The following is a 22,473-nucleotide window of genomic DNA, read 5'->3' on the forward strand; positions in this document are numbered from 1 at the left end:
GCCTTCCACAACACCCAGCTGTGTGCCCGCATCGATATGTACATATATATATATATATATATATATATAAATACATATGTATTTGCATACATATACATATATGTACCTATTGATACGTATGCATTCATGTGTGTATCTCAGGACGAGAATCCTTGCTTCAGTGCTGAGCTGGCGTCTGCGGTTGGGATGAGGCTACGCTTGAGTTAGGCGCTAAACGCGTGTCGTGGATGGCCTCAGGCTGTGTGTTCGCGCACTTTTTTTTCGACACGCAAGGCGAGTGAGTTCCAAAAAACTCTCTCTGCCTGGCTGTCGCGGCTCTCTCAACACAGGAGGAGTGAGTCGCGCGGGTCGCTGAGCTTCCTTCGCAGCTCATAGCCAGCGAAGGCAACACAACTCGGGGAGACAGCGTGCCTCGCGGAGTTAGAGAAAACTAAAAACGATTCGTGGCGCTGAGGTCCTTCCACGCGCGACAACAGACTTCGTCCCGAGATCCTTTGCTCCACTGGAAACCGCCAGCCCTCGCGCCTGTCAACGAGCTCTCTTTTACATCTCCGAGGATGAAAAGAGAGGCGACACCGGACAGAATGTCGAAATGTGATGGCATGTGACCGTCGGAAAACGACGACACAGGAAGAATACACTAACATGTGCATGTATGGATGTGTATATGCATGCATACATGTACATATATATGCATATGTAAATGTATATATGCATATGTATATATGTATATACGTATGTGCAGGCAGAAAAACGTGGCAACGCACCTAGGACAAATACAGAATGGATCCCTTTAAAAATCTACGGAAATAGAACAGACAGAAATCGCTCCAGCGAAAGGCATGTAGCCATGAATTTAGAGACGAGCACCGCAGTGCAATGCGTCTGCATGACGAGGGAGAAATCTCCTCTCTATGCTGAGAGAAGAACAGAAGGCTTGCGCTGGGGACGAGGCTCCCCAGCGAAAACCGTAAGACGGGGAAACTCTCACGAGTCTCTCGCCAGAGGCACGGCTTGAAAATGCCGCAAAAAGGGAAAAATCGAAACGGTGACCGAGAGAAACGGAGGAGTGGATGTGAGATGAAGCTCCTTCCTACAGAACCAGGCGGACGCGCAAAAACCGCTTCGGCCATCCAACCTGCACGCCCCCAAGACAGCCTGTTGTGCGTCAGACATCCCTGGCGTCCCTAAGTCTCGTCCACGGTCACTGCGTCTCCGTCGCCTCTCACTCGAAGACACTTTCGTGTCCAAAAAGCGGATGCGCGCGAATCCAGTCACCCTTTTCTCCGTCGTCCCGCCTCTGAAAATAGACTGCCGTGTCTCTACGAATCTCGTCTTCCGCCGCCTCACGCGTTTCCGCCCCCAATGGACCAGTTCTGCCTCTTTCTCTCCTCAGTGTCAAACTCCCCTGGCGAGAGAAAGACACACTGCGAAACCTCTCTCAATCCAGAGCTTTATCCGAAACGATAGCCAGCATCTTGCAGTTTTTTGCAAACAGGCCGCTTGGGCAGAGCGGATGCCCACGAGTGATTCTTTACAGCAGCGGCGGCTGACCAACCGAAACTCGATGTCGCCTCCTCCTTTCAACGTGCCACACCTGAGAGCGCGGCGTTCACCTGTGCGAGTCTCAACCAAGCAGCCGCGCAAGCGTTCGCTGGGAAGACAAAGCGCGGCGGCAACGCCTCCAGCGCACGCGGTCGCCTGTTTTCCTCTCGTTATTTTTACATTTATATACCGCCCCTCCTTCACTTCCTGCGTCCTCCGCAGCCGAAGCGAGCGAGAAAGTCCCGACACTTCCTCTCGTCACATCTCTCTCTGCGTCACCGACTCGCGCGTCATTCTTTTTCTTCATTGCAGTCTTGAAGGCGCATGCGACGTCGCTCGGGAATCGTTGCTGGAACACGCTCTGCGCACGGCTTCAGGGCGCTTGATCAAACGCGCTCAGCGAGAGAGGAGAGGCAAGGCTGACTTCTCCGCATGTCTGTCGTGCAACGTCCTCGGGATCTGCGATGCGCCCAAACTTGACGTAGTTGCCGTACGTGCACGTCCATCCATCTGACAAAAAACAAAAAAGTCACATCCGATCCGCCCCATGTATACCGCAGTCCTCCTCCCTCGTCGACTCGCGCGGCCAATATACGCATGCGGGCACTCAGCTGCATGTCCATAGATAAGCCTGTAGAAGTCGCTCTATTCGAGCCGCCTGCCGGCAAACAATTATATATATCAATGAAAAGCCTGGCAAGCAAAGGCTGCGCACTCGAGCTTCATAGTCGCGGTTTTTTTCAGGTGTTCAGAGCGTGGACAAGAAGTCGCGGAGCCTAAAGTAGCCAAAGCCGCAGCCTCGCGCGGAGAGCCGAGCGAAGGCAGAGGGAGCCAGGCATGTGTGTCGCCAAGACTGCACTTACGCGGATTGACCTGCAGAAGACGCAGGGGTTCACTCCATTCAGAAGAGTCAAAGACGTCGATCGTTGTCAGAACCTGAGCGCGACCCTCACGCTTGGTGTCGAAGCGCAGCAGCTGCAGGCACCCGTCTGCGTCGTCGGTAAGCACGTAGAGCTGAAAACAAAAAACGAAGAAAATACAGAAAAATTCCGACTAAACACACCGACGTCACGGACGTCTTGACAAGTGCTTAAACACCCCTCGACACGCATATATATGTTGCTGTTGCAATGTCTATTGCAGCAGTACAGGGGCGCGAATCCCGCTGTGCCTGCGGACACGCACATATCTACCCCCACGAACGCGCGACGGCGAACAGCGACTTCGAAGACCTTCCACGCTGGGCGCGTCATTCGCAGGCAGCCACACACCTGCGCGTTCGCTAGCAACAATGAGCCGAACCAGTCTATCCACGCGCATCTACACAGAATCTGCTGGAAGGCGTACCCGTACGCATATAACTCTACATAAATATGTGATGTACATGTGTATATGTATGTATAGGCGTGATGAAAGACGTCTACACCACGAGGCTGTGTCTGAAAGAAGACCAACGGTTCATGCGCTTACAAACTCTCCCATGACGCGAATGTCTTCGACTTTTCGAGTCGGTAACCAATGCACCATGCAAGCTCCAGCTCGTTTGCTGCCTTCTTCACTCATCCCCGCCGCGCACGAGTGCTGCTGCGAACGTACGTCGGGCGAGGGCGCGCTGCGGAGATAGCAGAGACGCAAAGAAACGCAAAATTCAACTCCCCGCAGAAAGAAATACACGTGGATACATGCGCGTGGGTACGGATAGTGTCTCTCAGACAGAGCAACACAGCCGCAGGTTTGGCTGTCGCGGCTTGACAGGAAACGCGTCCTCCAGCCGCGTCATGGAAACCGACGCTCTCAGCCCCTTAACGATCCCGGGCACGTCTGCATGCGAATCTGGGGGCGACGCATCAGTCGCTGTCTTTTCGCTCGGGCGTGAAGTGACGCTGCGCGGCAGGGTAGAGGCAGAAGTAGGTGAGAGCAGTCCGCCCCCGCGCTCGCGGGTCGCTGCCTCGCGGCGGAAGGCCTCACCGGAGGTCGATCTGTCGAATTCTTCCGCACAGTTCGTTCGCGGCGAAGACCGAGTTCACAAATACGTTCGCGCCGTGGACTCGCAAGGGCCAAAGCATTCTTCGCGTCTGCGGAATTTCCTGGACAACCGGCCGCGCGCACCGCAAGTCGAGCCGGAGGAGGGAGAAGCACCCTGCCGAGGAGCTCTCGCTGACAGCAACCAGGCTCGTGATGCTGCTGCGACGCCACGGAGGCGAGTACGAGGAAGGCGCATCAGCCGCGAACAACACACTCTTGCGATTCGGCGCGGCGAACGCAGGAAAATCCAGCGCCAAGTCCTGCTCGACGTCCAGCGCGTGGATCCAGTTGCCTGACGGAAAACAGAGAAGAAGAACGCAATTCCACAGTGAAAAGCGACAAGAACCGAGGAAGAAGAATCCCGCACGCCCCCCTCCGCTTCGCCCAGTCTCCACTCGCCGTGGGCACAACAGCCCGCTACAGAGAAATGCGCGCAAGTTTTTTGCGAGGAAACCAGAAGACGTGCGGTCACACACTGAGATCCTTCTAGGGTGTAGAAGCGCGAGGCACGGGAGCTAGGCGCCGCGAGGGAGCGTCATCGATTCCGATCTTTCTTTTGGAACTGAGGGTGTCCCTGCCTTTCGCGTGTCTGCTGGATCGCTGGCGCCCTCCTCGCTAAGTCGCCGCATGCGTGAAACCCTGCCAGGCGCAGCTTTCTTTCCGCAGTTGGCCTCCGCACTAAAATCGGAGTTCCGCCTCCCCCCCCCCCCCCCCCCGCACCTCCACCCTCTGCGCCCTCACCGTTCGTTTTCTCCGGCGTGATGGCGGTACCTTTCCCCGTGTGTAAGTCGACGACCTCAATGCCCGCGGGGTAGCGGCTGGCGGTGCGCACCGAGACGATCTGCTGCTCAGTGCGACAGATGCGCAAATCGTTGACTTCCTGCGACGGGCTCAGTCCGTACATGGCCATCATGTTCACCACGCCGACGCTGAAGGAAAACGAAACCCCCGCGCGAGAGACACAGTCGCGAGACGCGCGGCGGTGAGCAGCGCCGGATGAAATCCACCTCGACGATCTGCACCGCGACGCCCTGGAAGACACGCCACGCACGCGCGAGACGCACAGAGGCGCCCGAGTCCTCCCCGTGAAACCGCTTCTGAAAGCCGAAGCGGCTGCAGAGACGCCATGAGAGCAGTAGTTTATCGAGCCGCGCAGACACCCGCACAACAAAGATACACATACAGACCTACTCAAAGCACGCACAAATATACATATATATACATTTTTGTGTGTATTTATGTACGTAAAATGCATGCATGGTGTGCATGGGCTCGAATGCATGGCAGGCTGACGGAAGGAGATTTCGGCTCTCCACTCGCGGTCACTCTCACCTCGTGTACCGATGAAGGAGGGAGTGCGTTCGCCGGCTATAGAGACGAATCGTGCCGCTGTCGTCTCCGCATGCGTACAGCTCGGGGCAAACTGCAGAAAGTGAAAAAAAAAGATTTTCACGGATGAAATTCGAGCGCCAGAGGGCAATCGGCAGCCTCAAACGAAAACAAGCAGCGAAAGTGGAGACGGCTTCCCTTCCTCGGCTTAGCCCGACGGACACAGCGCAGAGAGGAAACTCGAAGAAACATCCTGCAGAGCTCGCTTTCTCGCTCAACTCGAGGAAGACAAAAATGAGCACTGTCATGTTGACTGATAAAAGACGCCAGCACACGCACACCTGCGTTGAGTGGAATCTTTCAATAGACGCCGCAGTTATACTTCTCTCTACACAAAGGCTTCACGCCGATACTATGTCCACACACATTTGCCTACTTATGTATATGCGTGTATGTAAATATATTCATCTACGCAGGCACCAACACGTCTCCAGTCTGCCAGCAGCCGCGACGAACCGAAGAAAGAGAGGAGAACCCCCCAACGCCAGAGAATGTCACTCCATTCTGCCTTACTGTCTAAGCAGTTGAGACTCCGCGTGGGAATCTGCTGTTCACGGACAACGCTCAGACTCTCGCGGTCAATCACCCGAATATAAGACGAGCGTTCTCCTCCTGGAGTCGCCACACCCTCGCTGGCAATCAGGATCTCCTTGGCGTCCTCCCTGGAGCAAAACAACAAACTAACAAATGAAAAAAGTATATATATAGTATATATATACACGCATGCGGAAAGGCGAAAGCGAAAAACAACACTGCTGAAGACAGCTCATCGAACGGTGGCCTTGCCCTTTTCTCGGAGTCCGGAGAGTCCGAAAATATCGTTCTGCAGCTCAGTCGGCACGCCGTCAACTGACCGCTCCCTTCACGTTCCCCCTACATGCAAAGAAGGAGGAGGTACTTATACATATATATATATATGTATATGCTGCAGACGCCGAACGCATCACTGCGGAGCCCTGCGCATGACTGAGTCATTGCCTCTTCAGGAGAGGAGCTGCGGAGGCCTCTTTATGTCTTCTCTCCTCGGTCTGCTGCGACTGTTTTTTACCTTGTATCCATGGAATTGCTGAGGTGGGGGTTGAGCTTCATCTTCGCTGTCGTGAACCGCGGCGCGCCTCTCCAGAGGTCTTCTTCGTTTCCCTTCCGAGCTCCGCTCTGCGCGTCGCTCTCGCGCGGCTGGTGCGGAAACCAGCCGTTGCCGTCTCGATACAGCCGCCGGAAGTCGTTCTTGTATGCGCCGGCGTTCAGCCAGAAAACTCGCCGCGCTTCCCTCGCGCTACGCGTCGCCTCCTCTCCCTCCTCTTTGTGCGCTTCGCGCGTGACTTCGAGCGCGACGGAGGAGAAGGAGACAGCTGACTTTTTGTCGCCTCGCCGGTGTCGCCACAGCGCATCTAGAGACCTGCGGAAGGCGTCGCGTCCTCCAGTCGCTAACAGGCGCTCGCGCGTCTTGACTGCCTCCTTGATCTCCTCCTCTTCCTCGCCACGCACCAGACGCTGCCACGAGCGCTCGAATCCTGCGCGATCCTGCGCATTCTCTTCTCTGCTTGCAGCGCCGGACGTCGACTCTGAGGCCTCCGCCAGCGCGCGCGAGTCGTCCACCCTCTGAGCCTCTCCCCCGCCGTTTTTGGTTTCTGAAACGGTGTCCTGAGACTCCTCCGCAGGCGCACTCGTCGCGTCTCGCATGTCGCTTCCCCCTTCGCGCGCTACGACCCACTCGTTCGCGCAGAGTGACCTCCAGACGGACCTGTGCGAGGCGACGGCGCGCGCCCGTTTGTCAAGTCGCTGGAAAGCCGCGAGCTCTTTGAAGGACAGAAATTCGCACACGAGCGCGAGAGCCTCTTGCGGCAGACTCGCCCAACTCACCTCTTCGCGCTGCGCGCCGCAGAGAGCCAAAGAGCCAGAAAGACGCACGCGCGAAGACACGCCAGATGAGGAAGCCTCGTGCAGGTTCGCCGAGTCAAGAGCGGCGAGCGGCGAAGAGGCATCGTCCACGCTCAAACCCTTTCCTGCGTCGCGGAGGAAGTCTACGTGCATCGGTGTCCGCGGGCTCTGAAACCTCAAGGTCTTCAAACGTCTCACTGTCGCCCCCCACGAACTCGCTTCTTTCGCCTCAAAATCCCCAGCCGGAGGAGACGCAGCCGCAGCCTCCGCAAGTCGGGAAGAAGGCCATGGAGCAGGCGTCTCTTCGAGAAGAGGCAGCGCCGCCTGAAAGGACGGAGACACGCGCAGATCGCTCCCGTCCTCCTCGCCTGCTGGCGCTGCAGCCGTGCTAAGGGCAGTGGAGGCCCGTGGAGACTCTCGCGGCCGCATGCGCTTCCCCGAGCGGCCTGAGAGAACAGAGGACGACTCCCGGAGAAGCGCCGTGCAAGGCGACTCTGCCTTCCCTCGCAGGGCGGGTGAGAAGGCGTTGCACTTCTGCGGTGTCTGCGTCGCATTCCGCAGCTCGCCAAACGGCGCTGGAAGGGACGGGGAGAAGAAACATCCACGCTGGAAATCAGCGAGCGTGGACGAAGTGAAAAACGACAGCGAAGTGCAAAAAGCGGAAGATGGCAGATCCCCACCGCTCTCCTGCCTACGGGAAGACAAACTCGCGCGCGGACCGCTGCTGTGCGCCAGGTCGGGAGACGCGAAGAAAGAAGACACACGGCAGGTGGAAGCCGCATCGGACGCAGCGCTGCCCCTTTCTTTTCGCCCGCGCCGCAGCGAGGAGACACTCAGGTGGTCAGCCTCTTCATCCTCGCCCGTCCTTACGTCAACGCGAGCCTCAGAGTCGCCACGACCCCGCCTCTCCGCCGCGAGCACGCCGCTCGAAATCGAATTCGGGCACAGAGAAGAGAGACACGTGGCGGACGAAGACGGCGGCGCAGAGAAGGCGTCGCAGCGCGCGTTCGGAACCGCGACACGAGGAAAGACGCAACACGATGTGCAGGCCGACGCAGGGGAATCTGGAGAAGAGACGCAACTCGCGCCCAGGGAGAAATCCACGCCTTCTCTCCGCCGCTGAGAGACGGACGAAGGCGCCGAGCGCGTCGAGGCGAGCGGCACGCGACGGAGAGAGAAGGCGACGTCTTCGACGAGGCTGCGCGAGCTCGTGGGAGACGAGAGAGGATACACAGCAGACGAACAGAAAGGCGAGGAGCAGGATGACGCCAGCGAGGCATATCTGCGAGAGAGGCCTTGGCGCGGGAAGACGCATGGAGACGCGCGGAGACGCTCGGGGGGAGCGGCGGTCTGCGAAGAGAACGGCAGCACTGAGAGTGCAGGCGTGGATCGTGTGTGTCTCTTCTTCATCAAAAACTTTTCTTCTCCCTGCTGCGTGTTGGCCTTCTTCCGCGGCGGAGAACCCGACATCTCGACATCTTGCTCGTACCCCAAGCCGCGGAAAAAAGCCGCGCCCTGTGGGGTGCCGCCATCCGCATCAACTGCAGCGTCGAAGTCCGCAGGCGCAGGCGCAACCTGCGAGCGAACTCGCGAATCGAGGAACGCGGAGGAAGACGAAGAGGATACGGAAGAACAAGAAGAGGGCGGACGAGGGAGAGCGCGCGACGCAGCGGACACGGCATTCGGCACGGCGCGCGTCTCCAGAGCCTCTCGTGCGGCTCTCCTGTCGGTGCCCGCCAGCGCCACCGACGAGGCAGGCGTGAAGTGCCTGGTGGGTGACGAGAGAGGAAAGGCGGTGATGAAGGAGCGGCTTTCGCGTGTGTAGGCGTCGCGGCGTGCACTCCAGTCTTCGTCCTCGCTCTCTGAGAGGAACGCAGATGGGCGCTTGCCACACTCCTCTGGCTGCCCTCCAAGGCTCTCCTCCTCTCGCTCCGAGTCCACCGACCTCAGCATCTGCAAGAAAGCCTCCTCGCCCTCAGGCGGAGCTCCGGCTTCCTCGTCGAGCAGGCGCTCAAAGTCAAACGAATACAACGCCGCCTCCCTCTCGCCCGCCCCGGGGGTCAGATCTGCGCGCACCTCGGCTCGCGTGCGGCTCCTCTCCTCCCCGCCGATGTCAAACGCCGAGCGATCTAAGGCCGAAAGGGCAAGTGTCTGTACCACGGACTTGGGGAATCGCGTCTCCTCTGCGGCGCCCTCAGACTGCCGCAGAGGAGACGCGCCCGAGGACGGAGACAAGAGGTTCGCCGGTGACGGGGGGCTGGACACGCGCGAGGACGGCGAGGCCGCAGCACCCGCAGCGCCCTCGGTTGATTCCAACGAAAATCCGCCGTCTCCGCGCACGGGAAAATCTCTGTCTTCGTCGAACAGAGGAGGGAGATCAGTGGGATCTGTCGTCGATGAGCGGCTAGAAAACGCCGAAGAAGACGAGGAGGCGAGCGAGGCGAACGAAGAGGACACGGAGAAGACTGAGGAGGTTACAGAAGGCTCCGAGGAGCTCGCCGCAGACGTGGAAAGCACCGAAGAAGGGAAGCCGAGAGATCTCGACGACCCGTCCTGAGTCTCCCCAACGCCATCTTCCTTTCTTGCGCAGCCCTGTAGCCCATCGCATGAGACTGCCGCGAACGAGGCATCCCCGAAGGCCCCGGGGAAAGCGAGAGCAGACGCGGAAGAAAAAGAAGTCGAAGACGGCCGGGCAAAAGGCTCACCTCGCTCTCCGCTCCCGCAGTGGGAGCAGAGAGGAGGGTGGAGAGACCTCATATCGGGGCGATGGCAGCGGCACGTAGGTGCTTTGAAACGGCTGCGTGAGAGAGAAGAACTCGAAATCCAGGAGCAACTCTGGAAAACGCGACAAGAGTGACGCGCCAAAAAGGTTCGACACAACAAGCCACGGAAAAAAGAGAGAAACGGACGAAGCTCTCGCCTCAGCTGACGTCCTTGAAAAGAGAAATCCTCTCTTGCGGAGGCGAGTTGCGGAAGGCGACGGCCGACGAGCAGAAACCAGACTCCTGACACGGGCGAGACTCCCGACACGGGAAACAGCCTGTATGAACACCACACGGAGGCACAGACAAATGCTGTCAAAACACCGAGGCAAAAAGCAACGAAAAGCCTGATGTGGCAGTAAGATCTGACACAGCCGCAACGGATCATCCGGAGGAGGCACAAGACACCTGAAAAGCGCAGCTCGTCACAGTTCTGCGGACACAAACAGGCCTGCCGTCGCGTAACGCCTACCAGGCAGAAATCCACCTGCATCGAGGCACCTACACTCACAGCGGAATGTGCATGTATCGCGACAAAGAGAGGCGCAACGATCAACCAGAATCTTGACGCACGAAGAGTTGCAAGAAGCCACGGATCCCGACTTCCTGATGGGTCCTCCAACTGCTTTCGCGCCTCGAAAGCCAACTTGACGCAGGGAGGGCAGCGCGACGGGCACGGGGCACTCAGTGACTCAGCGGAAACAGGAACAGCAGCAAAACTGCAGTGAAGAAACAGGCGCTCTGGGGGGAGACACGACAGAGATTTCCTCTGTATAATCAAGCGGGACCGCTTCTGAGACAGAGTGAAGGCAGACTGACTAAGCATTCGAATCAAGAACCTGAGAGATGACGCAGTCAATATTCCGTAAGAAACCACAAAATAGCTGGACCGACCCAGCCGCGAGCCAACAGAAGAGATCGCTACTTTTCCGCGCGGACAGAACCGACGTCGTCAAGCCAGCCAAGATCTATCGGGATCTGTGGGAGAGAGACCTGAGGAGCTAGCTGTTTAGATTCACAGTCAACGGCGTTGGTCCGATACCGCCGTCAAATGGGTCGTAGATGAACGGAACTCTGCTGAATAGATCGATGGAAGGACTTGAACCCAGAGTCCGCAACTAAAAACTCGAGATGTCGTGTACAGCGCGTGTTCCGCAAGAGAAACAGCCCCGAGCCATCGTCCAGGAGACAAGGTCTCGCTGAGGCAGCGTGCAGGGCAGGCTGTCCTCCATGATCGCGGCCAGCGCCTTCATTCGAGTCTTTTTTCATGCCGCACGCATTCCAAGTAAACCCAGACCGCAGCCAAGCGCAACGGCAAAATACGGAGAAAGAGCATCCGCGCGGGTAGAGAGAAACCGCAGATGCGTAGATGCAGTGTCATGAGTCGGGCCCCACACTCTCAAGTCACCGCCGAGGAGAAGAAGCGGAAGCGAAAACGTCGTCGCGAGTTCACTAGAATTACGCTACACAGACGGGTGAATGGAGCGGAGCCGTATCGGCCGCTCTGCGGCACCGGGAAAAGACCGACGCTTAGCACTGGGGGACAGAGCGCAGCTAGCACTTCGAGACGACGGCACAAAAGGATCACAAAGGGCACGGCAAGGATAACAGGATCCGGGAACGAGGCCGGAAAAGATGCAGATGCACTGGCAAACGCTGCTTCGCTGCGAAATTCCCGTTTCCCGCATCGAGCGAAGTGTATGTACATTGCGTAAAAAGCGGAAGCTGGGGAAGAAGCGGCAACGCGAGACGAAGTCGACACGCGGCGATGTCTGATCGGCGGCGAATGGTAGCCGAATGCACAGCCACGGGGAGTGACCGGAAAAGGATCGCGGACACGCAAAGGAGATCACGAAAACGCGAAAAAAGAAAACGTGAAATTCATTCTTACCTGATGATTGAGGCCGCAGAGCCAAGCGAGAAACGCAACGACCCGCGTCGTCGACATGTAGGAGAGCCTGTCGCGAAAACGAACGCGAAATTCGCGCTTCGCCACGCGAAATTGAGTTATTGACACGGTTAACAGACGACCTACGCGCGAAAGCGGTCGTTTCGTACGCGAAAAAGGGAAAAACGAAAAATGATCCTCGAGGCAGAAACGCGCGAAAACAGCGAACCACGCGGAAAAGGGTGCGCCGAACCCAAGCGTCACGACACTGGCTGCGGATGCAAAGTAAAAGAGGGCCTCCTCGGGTCAAAAAGACAAACGGTGACGAGCAAAAAACCCGAAAATGCCCGTAGACTCAGAGACGACGAAAGCGCTCGTCAGAAGGCGCAAAAATTGAGAGAACGCCGTTGAGAGTCGGGACGTCTCTCGATTTTCTTTCTGCGCCAAGCATTTCCCTCTTGTCTCTCTCTCCCGCGCTGTTTACACAGAGAAATCGACGGGGGCTGCGGCCGATCTCAGAGACGCAGGACCTGCGCCTCTGGGAATCAAAAAACAGCCAAAAAGTACGCGAGGAACCTCGGGTTGAGTCGGCGGAGGTGTTTCACGTACGGCGTGACCTCCTGCCCCGGCTACACAGCGGTTCTTTATGGAACAATTGGTCCAGCACACACTTCAAGCTTCGAGTCTCCCCGATCCTGCTTGTTCCTGGGATGTTTTCCCCTTCTCAAGCGGGTTTGGCTACTCAAAAAACGGTGTGGCCTCCCGTCAGAAGATCTGCGCGGGCCCCTCGCGGCTACTCTCAGAAGACGCGAGACCCTGCGGTCCCGCTACGCAGAAATCCAGGAAACGCGGGGCTTCCCGTGTGTTTGGGAGAGTCGCAAAATGCGAAAGAAGGCAAACTTCGCCGCGAGCAGGCGGTTGAAGCGCGAGTCGTTGTCTCTCCAAGACGCATCGAAGTCACAGCGCAGCGCAGTTGAGCCGAGTCGCCTGAAGCTTTTTCTAAAAAGCGAGGGCCTAGAAACTTTGTAAATGGCAAAGACGTCAAACAAGGGTTAAACGCGTTCAAAAAGTAGGATCAGTCGCAGAGGAAAAGCGGCCTCCACGCGCCGAACAGGATGTATGGTGACGAGTCAAAGACACGGAGGTCAAAGGCAGGCGGTCGAGGCTCGTTCATGGCGTTTTGCGCCGGGGGGATCTCCTGCGTAAATTCGATTGTCCACTGAAGCAAGGAGGTGGAAGAGAACGCGAATCGCCTGTCTCTTCTTTTGGCAGTTCTTAAATTTTTTAGGATTTTTTCTCGGCTCAAACACAGATCCTGTCGCGCGGCAGACACCAGGGCGCAAAGAGGAGAGGCCATAGCAAGACACACGAGCTAGTGAAGACCGTGGCTCCTGCGTGACGGCGTTTTTGACAAAAAACCGGCGAACGTGAAAATTTGCGTTTTGCTTGCGATAAAATAGGGTGATTCGTCGTGAACTTCAGAAGGGTAGAGCTCGCACGGAGGCAAAAAATCGAAAAAAAATGCCATGCCTCAAATGAGCAATGGGAGCTGCGCCTCGAAGGCTTGCGCGGACAAAGTGGACGGCTACCGCTCGCCGCGGCAAGGACCCTCCAGGAAGAGAGAAAGCAAGGGAGCCACACAGCGTATGCGGCGCCCCCGCGCCCTTTTATCACACGCCTTTGGCGGCCTACTGAGAGATAGCTTTCCACTGTCTGATTTTCAGAGTTCTTTACGCCGTGACGCTGACGCCTGGTGAGCGTTTCATCATCTTTTTATCGGGCATTTGGTGTTCCTGGGCGCGCTCTGTCTTGCAAGGAAAACCAGAGATGGAGGGGGGGACGCCCTAGCAAACGTTGCGTGCTGCGTCGGCCTAGATGCCGCCACAAGGCAAAAAGAAAGGATGCGAAGAGGCAGAAAAGGGAGGGAGGCCTCAAGGTGAATACCCTCGACGCGCTGAACGTGTAGAGCAGAGTGGCTCCACAGAAGAGTTCGCCAGCAAAAAGGTCGGCGCCGGATGAAAGGCGCAGAAAGGTTTCACTCAAGGCGAAAGGCAGCTCGGCGGGTGTCTTTTTCTCCTGCATCTCCCGCCTTCGTGTATTTTTGAGAGGTCTTATTGCGCGAGAGAGACGGCGTTTGTGCAGAAAGAGGGAGGAACCACGCGCTTCCACAGAGCTGCAACCTTTGGGGGTGCCCGACACGCACAAGAAAAAGTGAGATTCAACCTGCCGTAGCCTCATTTTAGACTTAGGGAGAGAGGAAGGATCTGACACGAGGAAAAAGCGGCGGACGTCGGCTTTTTTCCTCACCTCGCAAGCGGCGCGGGAAGCCATCGCATGAGAAACCGGTGAATACACTGTAGAGCGTTGTCTCACGAGTTTCCGGGCCTCTACGTATTGCTTCATCCTACTTGGTAATATACGGGCATGCAAACCTACGCTTCGGATGTGTCTGGGAAGCGGATTACCTCGTTATCAAAGGGATGTAGGCACTGGCTGGCGTCTGCAGGCGCGCCCGCAACCTGCAAGTGCAGGAAGGCTGTAAAGACGTGAACCATAGACTTTCTTGCTACTTAATTTTCATACATATTCGCAGGTACATGCTCGCTCTGCACACGAAGAGAAGGACTTGTGATCGTGTAGGCCTCCACACGGAAAGTCAGAGCAGGTTTTTTTGGGCGAGGTTGTATAGAAGAGTCTCACGCTTACGGGCGAACCCATCGTAAATACTAGCACACCACCGGTGTGCTAGTATTTACGTTATCAAGATGTCAATGAAATATCAAAAACTATGAAACTGGGCGTGCATATGGCCGTCAGATGTGCATATATCGGACGCATGGAATTGGTACTACGTATATAGATATATATACTTCGTAAGCATATATATACGATGTAAATATTTATATTTATATATATATATATATATATATATATATATATATATATGCGAGGTCGTGGGTATGTGAGTGTGTAGGGGAAGGGATACACGGCTGAGTCGAGAACGAGGCGGCGGTGTCTCCGCAAACTGCCAACGGAATTTGACACGCGCGTCAAGTCCAGATGTCCCTTCAAATTCAGGATCGTTGCTTTGAGTCTGCAGTTTTCGCGCCTTCACAGCGCCGGAGCGTCCCTCTCCGCGCTTTCGAGCTTGTGCCTGTGGCACGTCTGCATCTGCGGAGTCGCAGGGTCGCTCTCGACGTCTGCTTCCGACACGTTGGTGTGCAAAACAAGAGGGAAAACCGATAAAACGCGGCGCCGCGCTGGGACGGAAGGCGAAGACAAAACAAAAACGCTCGTCGAGTGTGAGACAGAGACGCATGCAGACCTCCCTTGGCTTGCAAAATGACAACGGAAAGTGCAAAAAAAAAAGGCATCGAAAAACAAATTGTTGCCGCCCGACCCCCGACCAACTCCGAGGTCCTCAGGCAGCGCCACGACGAAATAAAAAACGAAGAAAAAATGTAAAAAGAGACAGAGCCTTGGGTACTTCCCTGATGTTGTCCCGGGGCCTCCTCTCCCCCTCCAGCCCCCACATGCGCACACTCTCGCCGCGCTCTAAAAACTCTTCTGCAAATCACAGCTGCGCTGCATGCCCCTTGAGCCACGAGAAAGAAGAGGTGGGTACAACGAATATAAAACCGCGAAACAGTAAAAGAGCTACACACAGAAAGAAGATGTATTGCAGAAACGCTGAACCGATATGGATTCTGCTGATGCAAAACGCACAGATACAGTAAGCAGGCGCGGAGGACGCCCTACTGCCCCGAAAAGGCCCTTCACTGTCTCTTCGTCTCCTAAGCGGCACCTGTCTCCGCGCCGATTCAGTTTGCTAAGCATCCTGCACCGTTTTCTCCCTGCCCCTTTCCATCCACCTCGCACAAGTCTCTTCGAAAATAGACAAACCGAAAAGAAAACACGCACGTCTTCGCTCGCTGAATGCAGAGGCCCCCCGTACCCCCCCCCCCCCCCAAAGCGCAAATGCGCAAGGTACGTTCGTGTGTGCGCGTGATGCGCATGGGAAAATATATATAGATATAGATAGACATACCGATAGATATACAGATGTATATTCGTGTCTCGCTCCTGTTGAAGAAGCCATCGATCGCGCGTGGAGATATCGCGCAGGGGGGCAAGCGGCGAGAGGCCGTGGGTCGCGCCTATCTACGCATCAGCGAGGCGCGACTTTTTGACTTGTTGCTCATTAGCCTCCGCCGCCAGCAACCGCGTAGCGTCCGCGTCCGCAGCTCCCACGCCTGCCTCCGCGACGTTCTGCTGGGTAGGCGCCTCGACTATTTCACTCGGTGCCGCGTCGCCGCTGCGTCTCTTTACAGTTCGCTCGGGCGCGCCGTTCGCCCTCGCCGGGCACTTCGCTGCAGCCCCGCCATCGCCGCCCTCCTCGAAGATCAGCCCACATCGACCTGCAGCTGCGCGGCGGTGCACGTCTTCCTCCATCGCTCGCTCCTGAGCGGCGTCCTCCTTCGCAGTGCTCTCCTCCCGACGGCAGTCCTCCGAGAACGGCGCCGCACGGCGCGGCGGGGGGGGCACGAGGGTGGCGGCGCTTGTGGCGCCGCGCTGCTGAGTGAGAAGCAAGGCATTCGTCCTCCGGTAAAGGCCCCATGTGGCGGCGTCGACGCCCGCACGCATGCGGTTTACTTGCTCCCCAATGAGCTCCAGCTCGTCCTCGTCGTCGGACGAGTCGCTGTCGCTGCTGCTGCTGGAGGAAGTCGACGAACTCGACTCCGAGAGGTACTCCGCCGCTCCGCGCGGAGGCTGCACGCGGCAAAACTTGCCGTCGCGCACCTGCCAGCCGTCGTTCCTAAAAAAAACGAAAATACAGCAAACAATGCCTCCACGCAGCTGCGCAGGACTGTCAAAGGAGAGAAAAGGCGAAACGCCGAGGAACATCCGTCGAAAGAAAACAGGGCGCTCGCGAGGGTCAAGATGCTGCACACGAGCGGTGGATGGATGGGGGTGGCGCTTGGGCGGAAGCACGTCGACGCGGTCGCAGCGCTTCTTCTTGTGCTTCGATACCGCGCGTCTCTCTCTAAAAACAGCGCGAGACGCTGCCCTGGTCGCGCGGCCTTCCGCCTCGCACCTCGCAGCCCCGCCCCCCTCCCTCCGTCCTCCTCTTCCGTCGCGCGTTCTGTGCATCCTCTCTGCTTTTACAAGATTTTCTCGGTTCGCTTCCCCCTCCTAGCGCCGCCTCCTGCTTCAGGCTGCGGACGTCCTGCAGCACGTTTTCTTCATGTCTTACGCGTCGCAGTCGTTCAGGACGCCCAGGCCGACGTCCTCGGGGAAGAAGCGGCGGAAGCGTTCCTTCCACAGAACCGCGTAGCGCCTTCTGCCGCGTCTGGTGCTTCTCCAAGCCGAGGGGAGAAACGAGAAGGAGACAAAGTTCTGCGTGCATGCCACGCAGTCGGTCAAGTTCAGGACTGCGTGCCACCAGCCGCCTGGGACGTAGATGACCTCGCCCGGTCGCTGAATGCACTGAAAAAGAAAAGGATCGACGCAAACGCGAGCGCCTGTATGGTTTAAATTCGCTAAAAACGCAAAAAAAAATACCGACCGCCGCGCGCGCGAGCCGAGAAAGCAGACGGCATGAGGCCACTTTGAATAGTGGAGACCATGCGGCTTCATGTTGTAAACTTGGAGGATGTGCCGGCGCACGCTGCCTCGCACTCTGCCTCGCATTCTGCCTCAACCCTCGGGATAAATAAACAAACAAGACGCGAAGTCGGTCAAAAATGAGGTGAACGCATACAGAACTGCAGGGTCAGCTAGCCCAGACAAGGGCGACCGCTTAAACGTGAACTCTACGCACATGATCGAGGCGAGGAAGGCTCCTCCGCGTGGAGAGGCTGTAGAAACCTGCTTCTTGGGAAGCGAGCCGAGACACTGAGGGCGAGCGCCTACCTCATAGATGGGGACGTCTGGATAGTTTTCTCGAATCCGCGGAAGAATGAAGTCGAACCACATAATCGCCTCGTCGTCTTCTCCACGTTTCAAAAGATGCTTCCCTTTCACGATGTGGCGTGCGACGGAGGGCGGAAATAGAGCCCAGCTGAAGTGAGGGCAGCCACGGTCGAGAAGAGAAAAAGGGAGAAATACGGACAAAGGCCACCTCGCGCGCGTGTGTCTCCCCACGTTATCAAGTCCATCTCAACAGCAAAAGATCGCAGATCCAGTCAAAATGTCACAGCCTTTCCCTACGCGCGTATTGCCTCCCCGTCGCTGTCCCGCCTGCCGAGTCCCAACCGACGCCTCTGACTCCTCTCCATTGCCCACGCCAAAAGAGCACATTTATGTGATATTGGCGCGAAAGACTGCCTAAAGACTGCCCTAGCTCCTTCTGTTCCTTCTTTGCCGTATTTTTCCCTTCTTTTTCTTGCCACGCTCACCGCTTGTAGCCGTGAGTGACTGCATTCCATGCTGCTGTCCCCAGGGGGTCGACGTGTACGGTGGTGCCGCTCCTCTTGGGGCCGATACAAAACCAGCGGTGTCTGCGTAGAAAATGTTGCAAAAGTAGACAAAAAGGCACAGCGTACTCCACCGCAAAAGGTGATTGCAGAGAGCCGACACCCCTCACAAAGCGGTCTTGGGAACGAAAACCGGCGCAGAATCGAACTTGCGGATCTCGTGGAGAGAACGAACAACATAGCTCGTGCCCACACAGGCAACGAGGGAGGCGGAAGAAGGCGCCATTAGAAAAACCATGCTTCTTCAGCCAGAAAGTCAACGGAATGCGGAGAAGAAGAAAGCCGGTCGGGCTCGCCGGTAGACGAGTTCTTTCGCGCGTGAGATCCTGCGCCGTTAGGCACCCCTCTCCGCCTACTTCATAGCGAAAGATCCTGTATTCCGCATCAAAGTGATAGACGTCTGGTTGTGTCGATTGGCCTCGGGGATCATCTATGTGCTGCGCCGAAAGGCTGACCTTTCAGACTGCCTGCATCACTCACGGCGGTCGCTTCTCCTCTCCCACGATTGCGTGGAGGTCAACCGGGAAGACCTCGGGAACGATCCAGTCCTCCAGGAGTCCGCTGCGAAAAAAAACACGCACACAAGTGGAGGTCCACAGCGTTGATGCACCAGAGCGAGATCCACAGTAGAGTCCCCTCGCGTCGACGCGTTCAACCCTAAACCCTAAATACTAAAGGCTTGAAACACGCAGTCGAAGACGCTGAGCGAGGCAGACGCCTCGCCTGCTTCGCCACTGTATCGAAATGAAGCGCTGGAGCAACCCCATTCCGGGTGCCGCGAGGCGAACGAGAGAAGAGGCGAATGATCGCCTCGAAGCCAGTTAGGGGTTCGGGTGGATGAAAACTCTGGAAGCCAAGACGCGCACTCGAACCTCGCGACCTACCAGGTGTCTGCTTTTTCCTCGACGGCGGACTCGAACAAGTAGAGAGGCGAGTCGTCGCGTTGATTCTCCATGTAATCGATGAAGTACTTCTGTAAAAAGAAGCAAGAGGAAACACCGCGGAAACATGACTAGTTGCGCAGGAAGCAGTACCAACCTCCTCGCATGTCAGGAACAAAACACGCAGAGGAGAGATGCCCTCCTCGAGAAGGAGGGGAGGAGAAGAGCAAAAGACCGAAGAAAGCGCGCAGAGCAAGCGTTCAGAGACCTCGTTTTCCTTTTCTCCCTACACGTTTGAACGAGAAATGGGGGCGGGCGCCGCAGCCAAACCCTAAAGCCTGGGAGCACCGGTATCTCGTCGTAGAAGGAAAATCAGACGTGTAAAACTCTCGCGAAGTGCCGCGCGAAGAAAGGCGTGGGGTCTCACCATCTTCATTCGAATTTTCTCGCCGTCGTCCTTTTCGCCGACCTTGAAGCGAGCGGAGCGAAAGCGGCGTTCCAGGACGCGCGGCTCCCAGCGCTCCATCGCCGGCCACCCTTCCATCCACCCGCAGAGAAGAACCGGCTGGCAGGGGATCTCGAATTTCTCGACGAAATCTAAAAAAAAACAAAACTCGCCAAATCAATTCGCGTGACGGCGAATGGCGAATGAACCTCAGTCGAAGAAAAAGGTTTCAAGATCAAAAAAGGGAACGATCCACGGAGCCACAGGACTGAAGGAAACTCGGGCGCGGCGGAAACGACGAAGAACGAAGCACAGAGGGATGACGGGCCCTTAGAAGAACTCGAAAGGCTCACACGCGAGAGAGGCGCTGCAGATAACGACTCCCGCGTCTCCCGGAGAAGATAAATGAAAACGCCCAGCCAAGCGAATCGCCTCGCGTAATGCTTCAGAAGTCATGAATGTGATGATATATTTACATATATATATTTACATATATATGTCTGTGCAGAGGGACGAGACAGCAGCGTGCAAATCTTCTTCTGTTGCCCCACCTTTCAGACTGGTGTTAGTCTTGTAGATGCGCGGCAGAGTCTCCTTGATGTTGAATGAGTCCTCGCAGATCGTGGAGTCCACGTACTTGTATTTTCCCCACTCGGAAGGCCCGATGTCTTTCCTGCAGAAAGGAGGGAAGGCGAAAATGACAAACGAAGAGGTGCCGAGAGCTTCTCAGTGGCGACGCCGGCGGCCAGAAGACAAACAGTTCTGCCGTTTGATGCAGCTTCCGTGGACCCTACCGTAGAGCCCACCGAGCCAGGATGAAGGATCTATTCTATCCTAGACCGGCAGAATGCCCCCCCGCTAGACACGAATACCGCCTGCCGGCCGCACTTCGCAGCGAAAAACAAACAGAAAAGATACGAGAGAACAAAGAGCTCGAGTGTCGGGTGTCTGCGACGCCGAAGCGAGCATCGCAGGGGTTTCCCGAAGACCACGGCACCTATCAACACATAGACGAGTTCTCCAGCCACTCACGAAAGAAGCAAAAAGAGACGACGCCGATATTCCGTTCAGCCCTCAGGGAGGGCACAGTCGCGAGTAATACGCAGGTTTTTGCATGGATTCCAACAAGACAAACTTTAAGACTTTACCTGTGATACTTCTTGGCGCGGCGAACGCGGTCGGCGGTTTTTTTGTGGCGGAAAATCTCCCCGTTGGGCCCGTAGTAGGTGTATCCGGAGCGACTTCTGAGGACGAGCTTGTCCTGCTTCAAAGACACCGAAGAGGAGCAAGCCGTGGAAGAAGACGGCGAAGAAGACGTGTGGCGCATCGGATCTGAAACGCGCAGTCAGGCTCAGCAGCAAGCGCGCAGATGAAGGAACGAGGAAAGGCGGAGTGGAGCCACACCAAAGACTGAAGTGGGGAGGATTCGTGTACACCCCATCGCGTCTCGAGACAATGACAAGCGATTCAGTGCACTACGGCGGCGGGGAAACTGCTCAAAAATCCAACCTCTTGTCGGATCTGTCCACGCACAGCGCTGTGCACACGAATCCAAAACGTAGGAATCTCAAATGTACAAACGGAAATCTGCACTCGTGCTTGCGTACTGAGCACGTATGTAGATCTGTTTGTAGAAGTGGAGGCCTGGGATCGGGAGTCAAGCCCATATCCGACGGCCGAGAATGCCGCAGGAGGATTTCAGAAGAAACTATGGAGAACGGCGACGCGCAACAGTGTAGGTGCCTCTAATTTGATGGAGATTCTCTGCTACACCTGGCTGGCTTTGAAACTCTCACATATGACCCCGCGGGAAAGAGTCGACGTCACGGCACTCGCCTCTATCCCACGGAGGCAAACAGGATACGAGGGACGGTGGACGAAACTCGCCAACGCTAAAAAAGAAAAGCAGCGCGAATGAGTGAACATGAGGAAGCAGGACACGAAACGAAGGGAGGACTTACGTGAGTTGGGATCTTTGAACGGCTGTGGCGCCACAGACGGCGCCGTCCTCTCAGGTGACGAAGCAGCGGGCTCGGCCGCAGGAAGGAGTCCCAGCATTTTTGAATGAGAAGAAATAGGAAAAAGAGGAAAAATGCGAAGAGAGAAAGGTCTGCTGTAGGGAGACGATATTCCTGCCGGAGATTGCCTCGACGTCCCGGTTCGAACAGGTGACCGAGATCCGCGCTGCACCATCGGCTGACATAGGACAGAAGCACGGGAACCGAAAGTCGCTTTTGAGAAAATGTTACAGAGAAAAAATGCTGCCAGAGTGTTGAAGTCGGCGGATCGTACGGGAAGCCCTTTTTCCCGACTCTGTATGTACCCCGTGTACAGACAGCGCGTGCGCGACCTGGCGGGCGTACGCGAGCGTAGCCATCCAGGTCTTGGGGATTTCGGGAAAACGACCGATATCAACGGATTCGCCGGGAAGTTTCCGTCCGCGTTTGAGCGCTCCGTGCATGATTCTGGTTAGCTGGACGCCGTAGCATCCGCAAGAATGCAGAACTGTCGTCGACGCCCGCTTGCGAAAGTCGATCGAGAACTGGTGTAAAGAAGAAACGGCCGGGTATGTAGGGCGAGGGATAGAAGAGAATAAGATTAGAGACTTCTGTCCCAGTCGTTCATGTAGAATCCCTTTCACAGGGCCTCAGCTGACCTGCTGTCGATCGTTGACAGTTTGGGGCCTGTCTGCATGCGCTTCCGAATGAGGGTGTACTGGGTGTTGCACTTCGGAGCGTCCAGACGATTTTGAGTATCTCTCCAGTATGTGGCAGAACTGCACTTGACATGTTGTAGTGCCTTTGGCAGGTCTCTATATCTCGTCGCAGAATGAAGCAACTGTGAGGCAACGTAACTCGATATTCAGGGGCCACTCGGAACCCGCCTTGCCAACTTGGGCGACTTCTTCCTTTAATGATGAATTATCACTCAGGGGCGAAAAGCTGGTTGATTGGCCGAGTTGGTACGCTCTCGTGAGGATCTGGTCATCGTGACATCCCCTGGTTACAAAGGCGTTCTTTGTCGTAGCTGATGGCGCTCGGCTGTGTCGATAAGACGTTGGAAGAATGAGATATCAGATCGAAAAGAGTGATTCAAACCCTGCTAGAGCCCCTGTCCACCGTACCAGAATTTCAAGCAGTTTACAGCCGACGTCGCGTTGTGCTTTCTCGCTACCTCACTC

At 56.4% G+C, this 22,473-nt stretch overlaps 2 protein-coding genes across 2 annotated transcripts; both read right to left on the bottom strand.

Annotated features, from left to right (window-relative positions):
- Positions 1-1,918: 1,918 nt before the first annotated feature.
- On the bottom strand, positions 1,919-9,597 carry BESB_084810 (uncharacterized protein; the record flags this gene model as incomplete). The annotated part of the gene is made up of 8 exons (XM_029366831.1): positions 1,919-2,055; positions 2,409-2,559; positions 3,016-3,157; positions 3,514-3,862; positions 4,312-4,499; positions 4,903-4,993; positions 5,473-5,621; positions 6,008-9,597. 8 exons carry the CDS (start codon positions 9,595-9,597, stop codon positions 1,919-1,921), a joined length of 4,797 nt encoding a protein of 1,598 aa, XP_029217291.1.
- A 6,054-nt stretch (positions 9,598-15,651) lies between these two features.
- BESB_084820 (histone lysine demethylase JMJD6a) lies at positions 15,652-21,350 on the bottom strand (the record flags this gene model as incomplete). Its single annotated transcript, XM_029366832.1, has 10 exons — positions 15,652-16,306; positions 16,745-16,977; positions 17,404-17,551; positions 17,889-17,990; positions 18,447-18,527; positions 18,851-18,939; positions 19,275-19,444; positions 19,844-19,965; positions 20,441-20,624; positions 21,254-21,350. 10 exons carry the CDS (start codon positions 21,348-21,350, stop codon positions 15,652-15,654), a joined length of 1,881 nt encoding a protein of 626 aa, XP_029217292.1.
- Between the last annotated feature and the right edge of the window lie 1,123 nt (positions 21,351-22,473).

This window comes from Besnoitia besnoiti, chromosome VIII (assembly GCF_002563875.1).
Source record: "Besnoitia besnoiti strain Bb-Ger1 chromosome VIII, whole genome shotgun sequence".
Taxonomy (NCBI): Eukaryota; Apicomplexa; class Conoidasida; order Eucoccidiorida; family Sarcocystidae; genus Besnoitia; species Besnoitia besnoiti.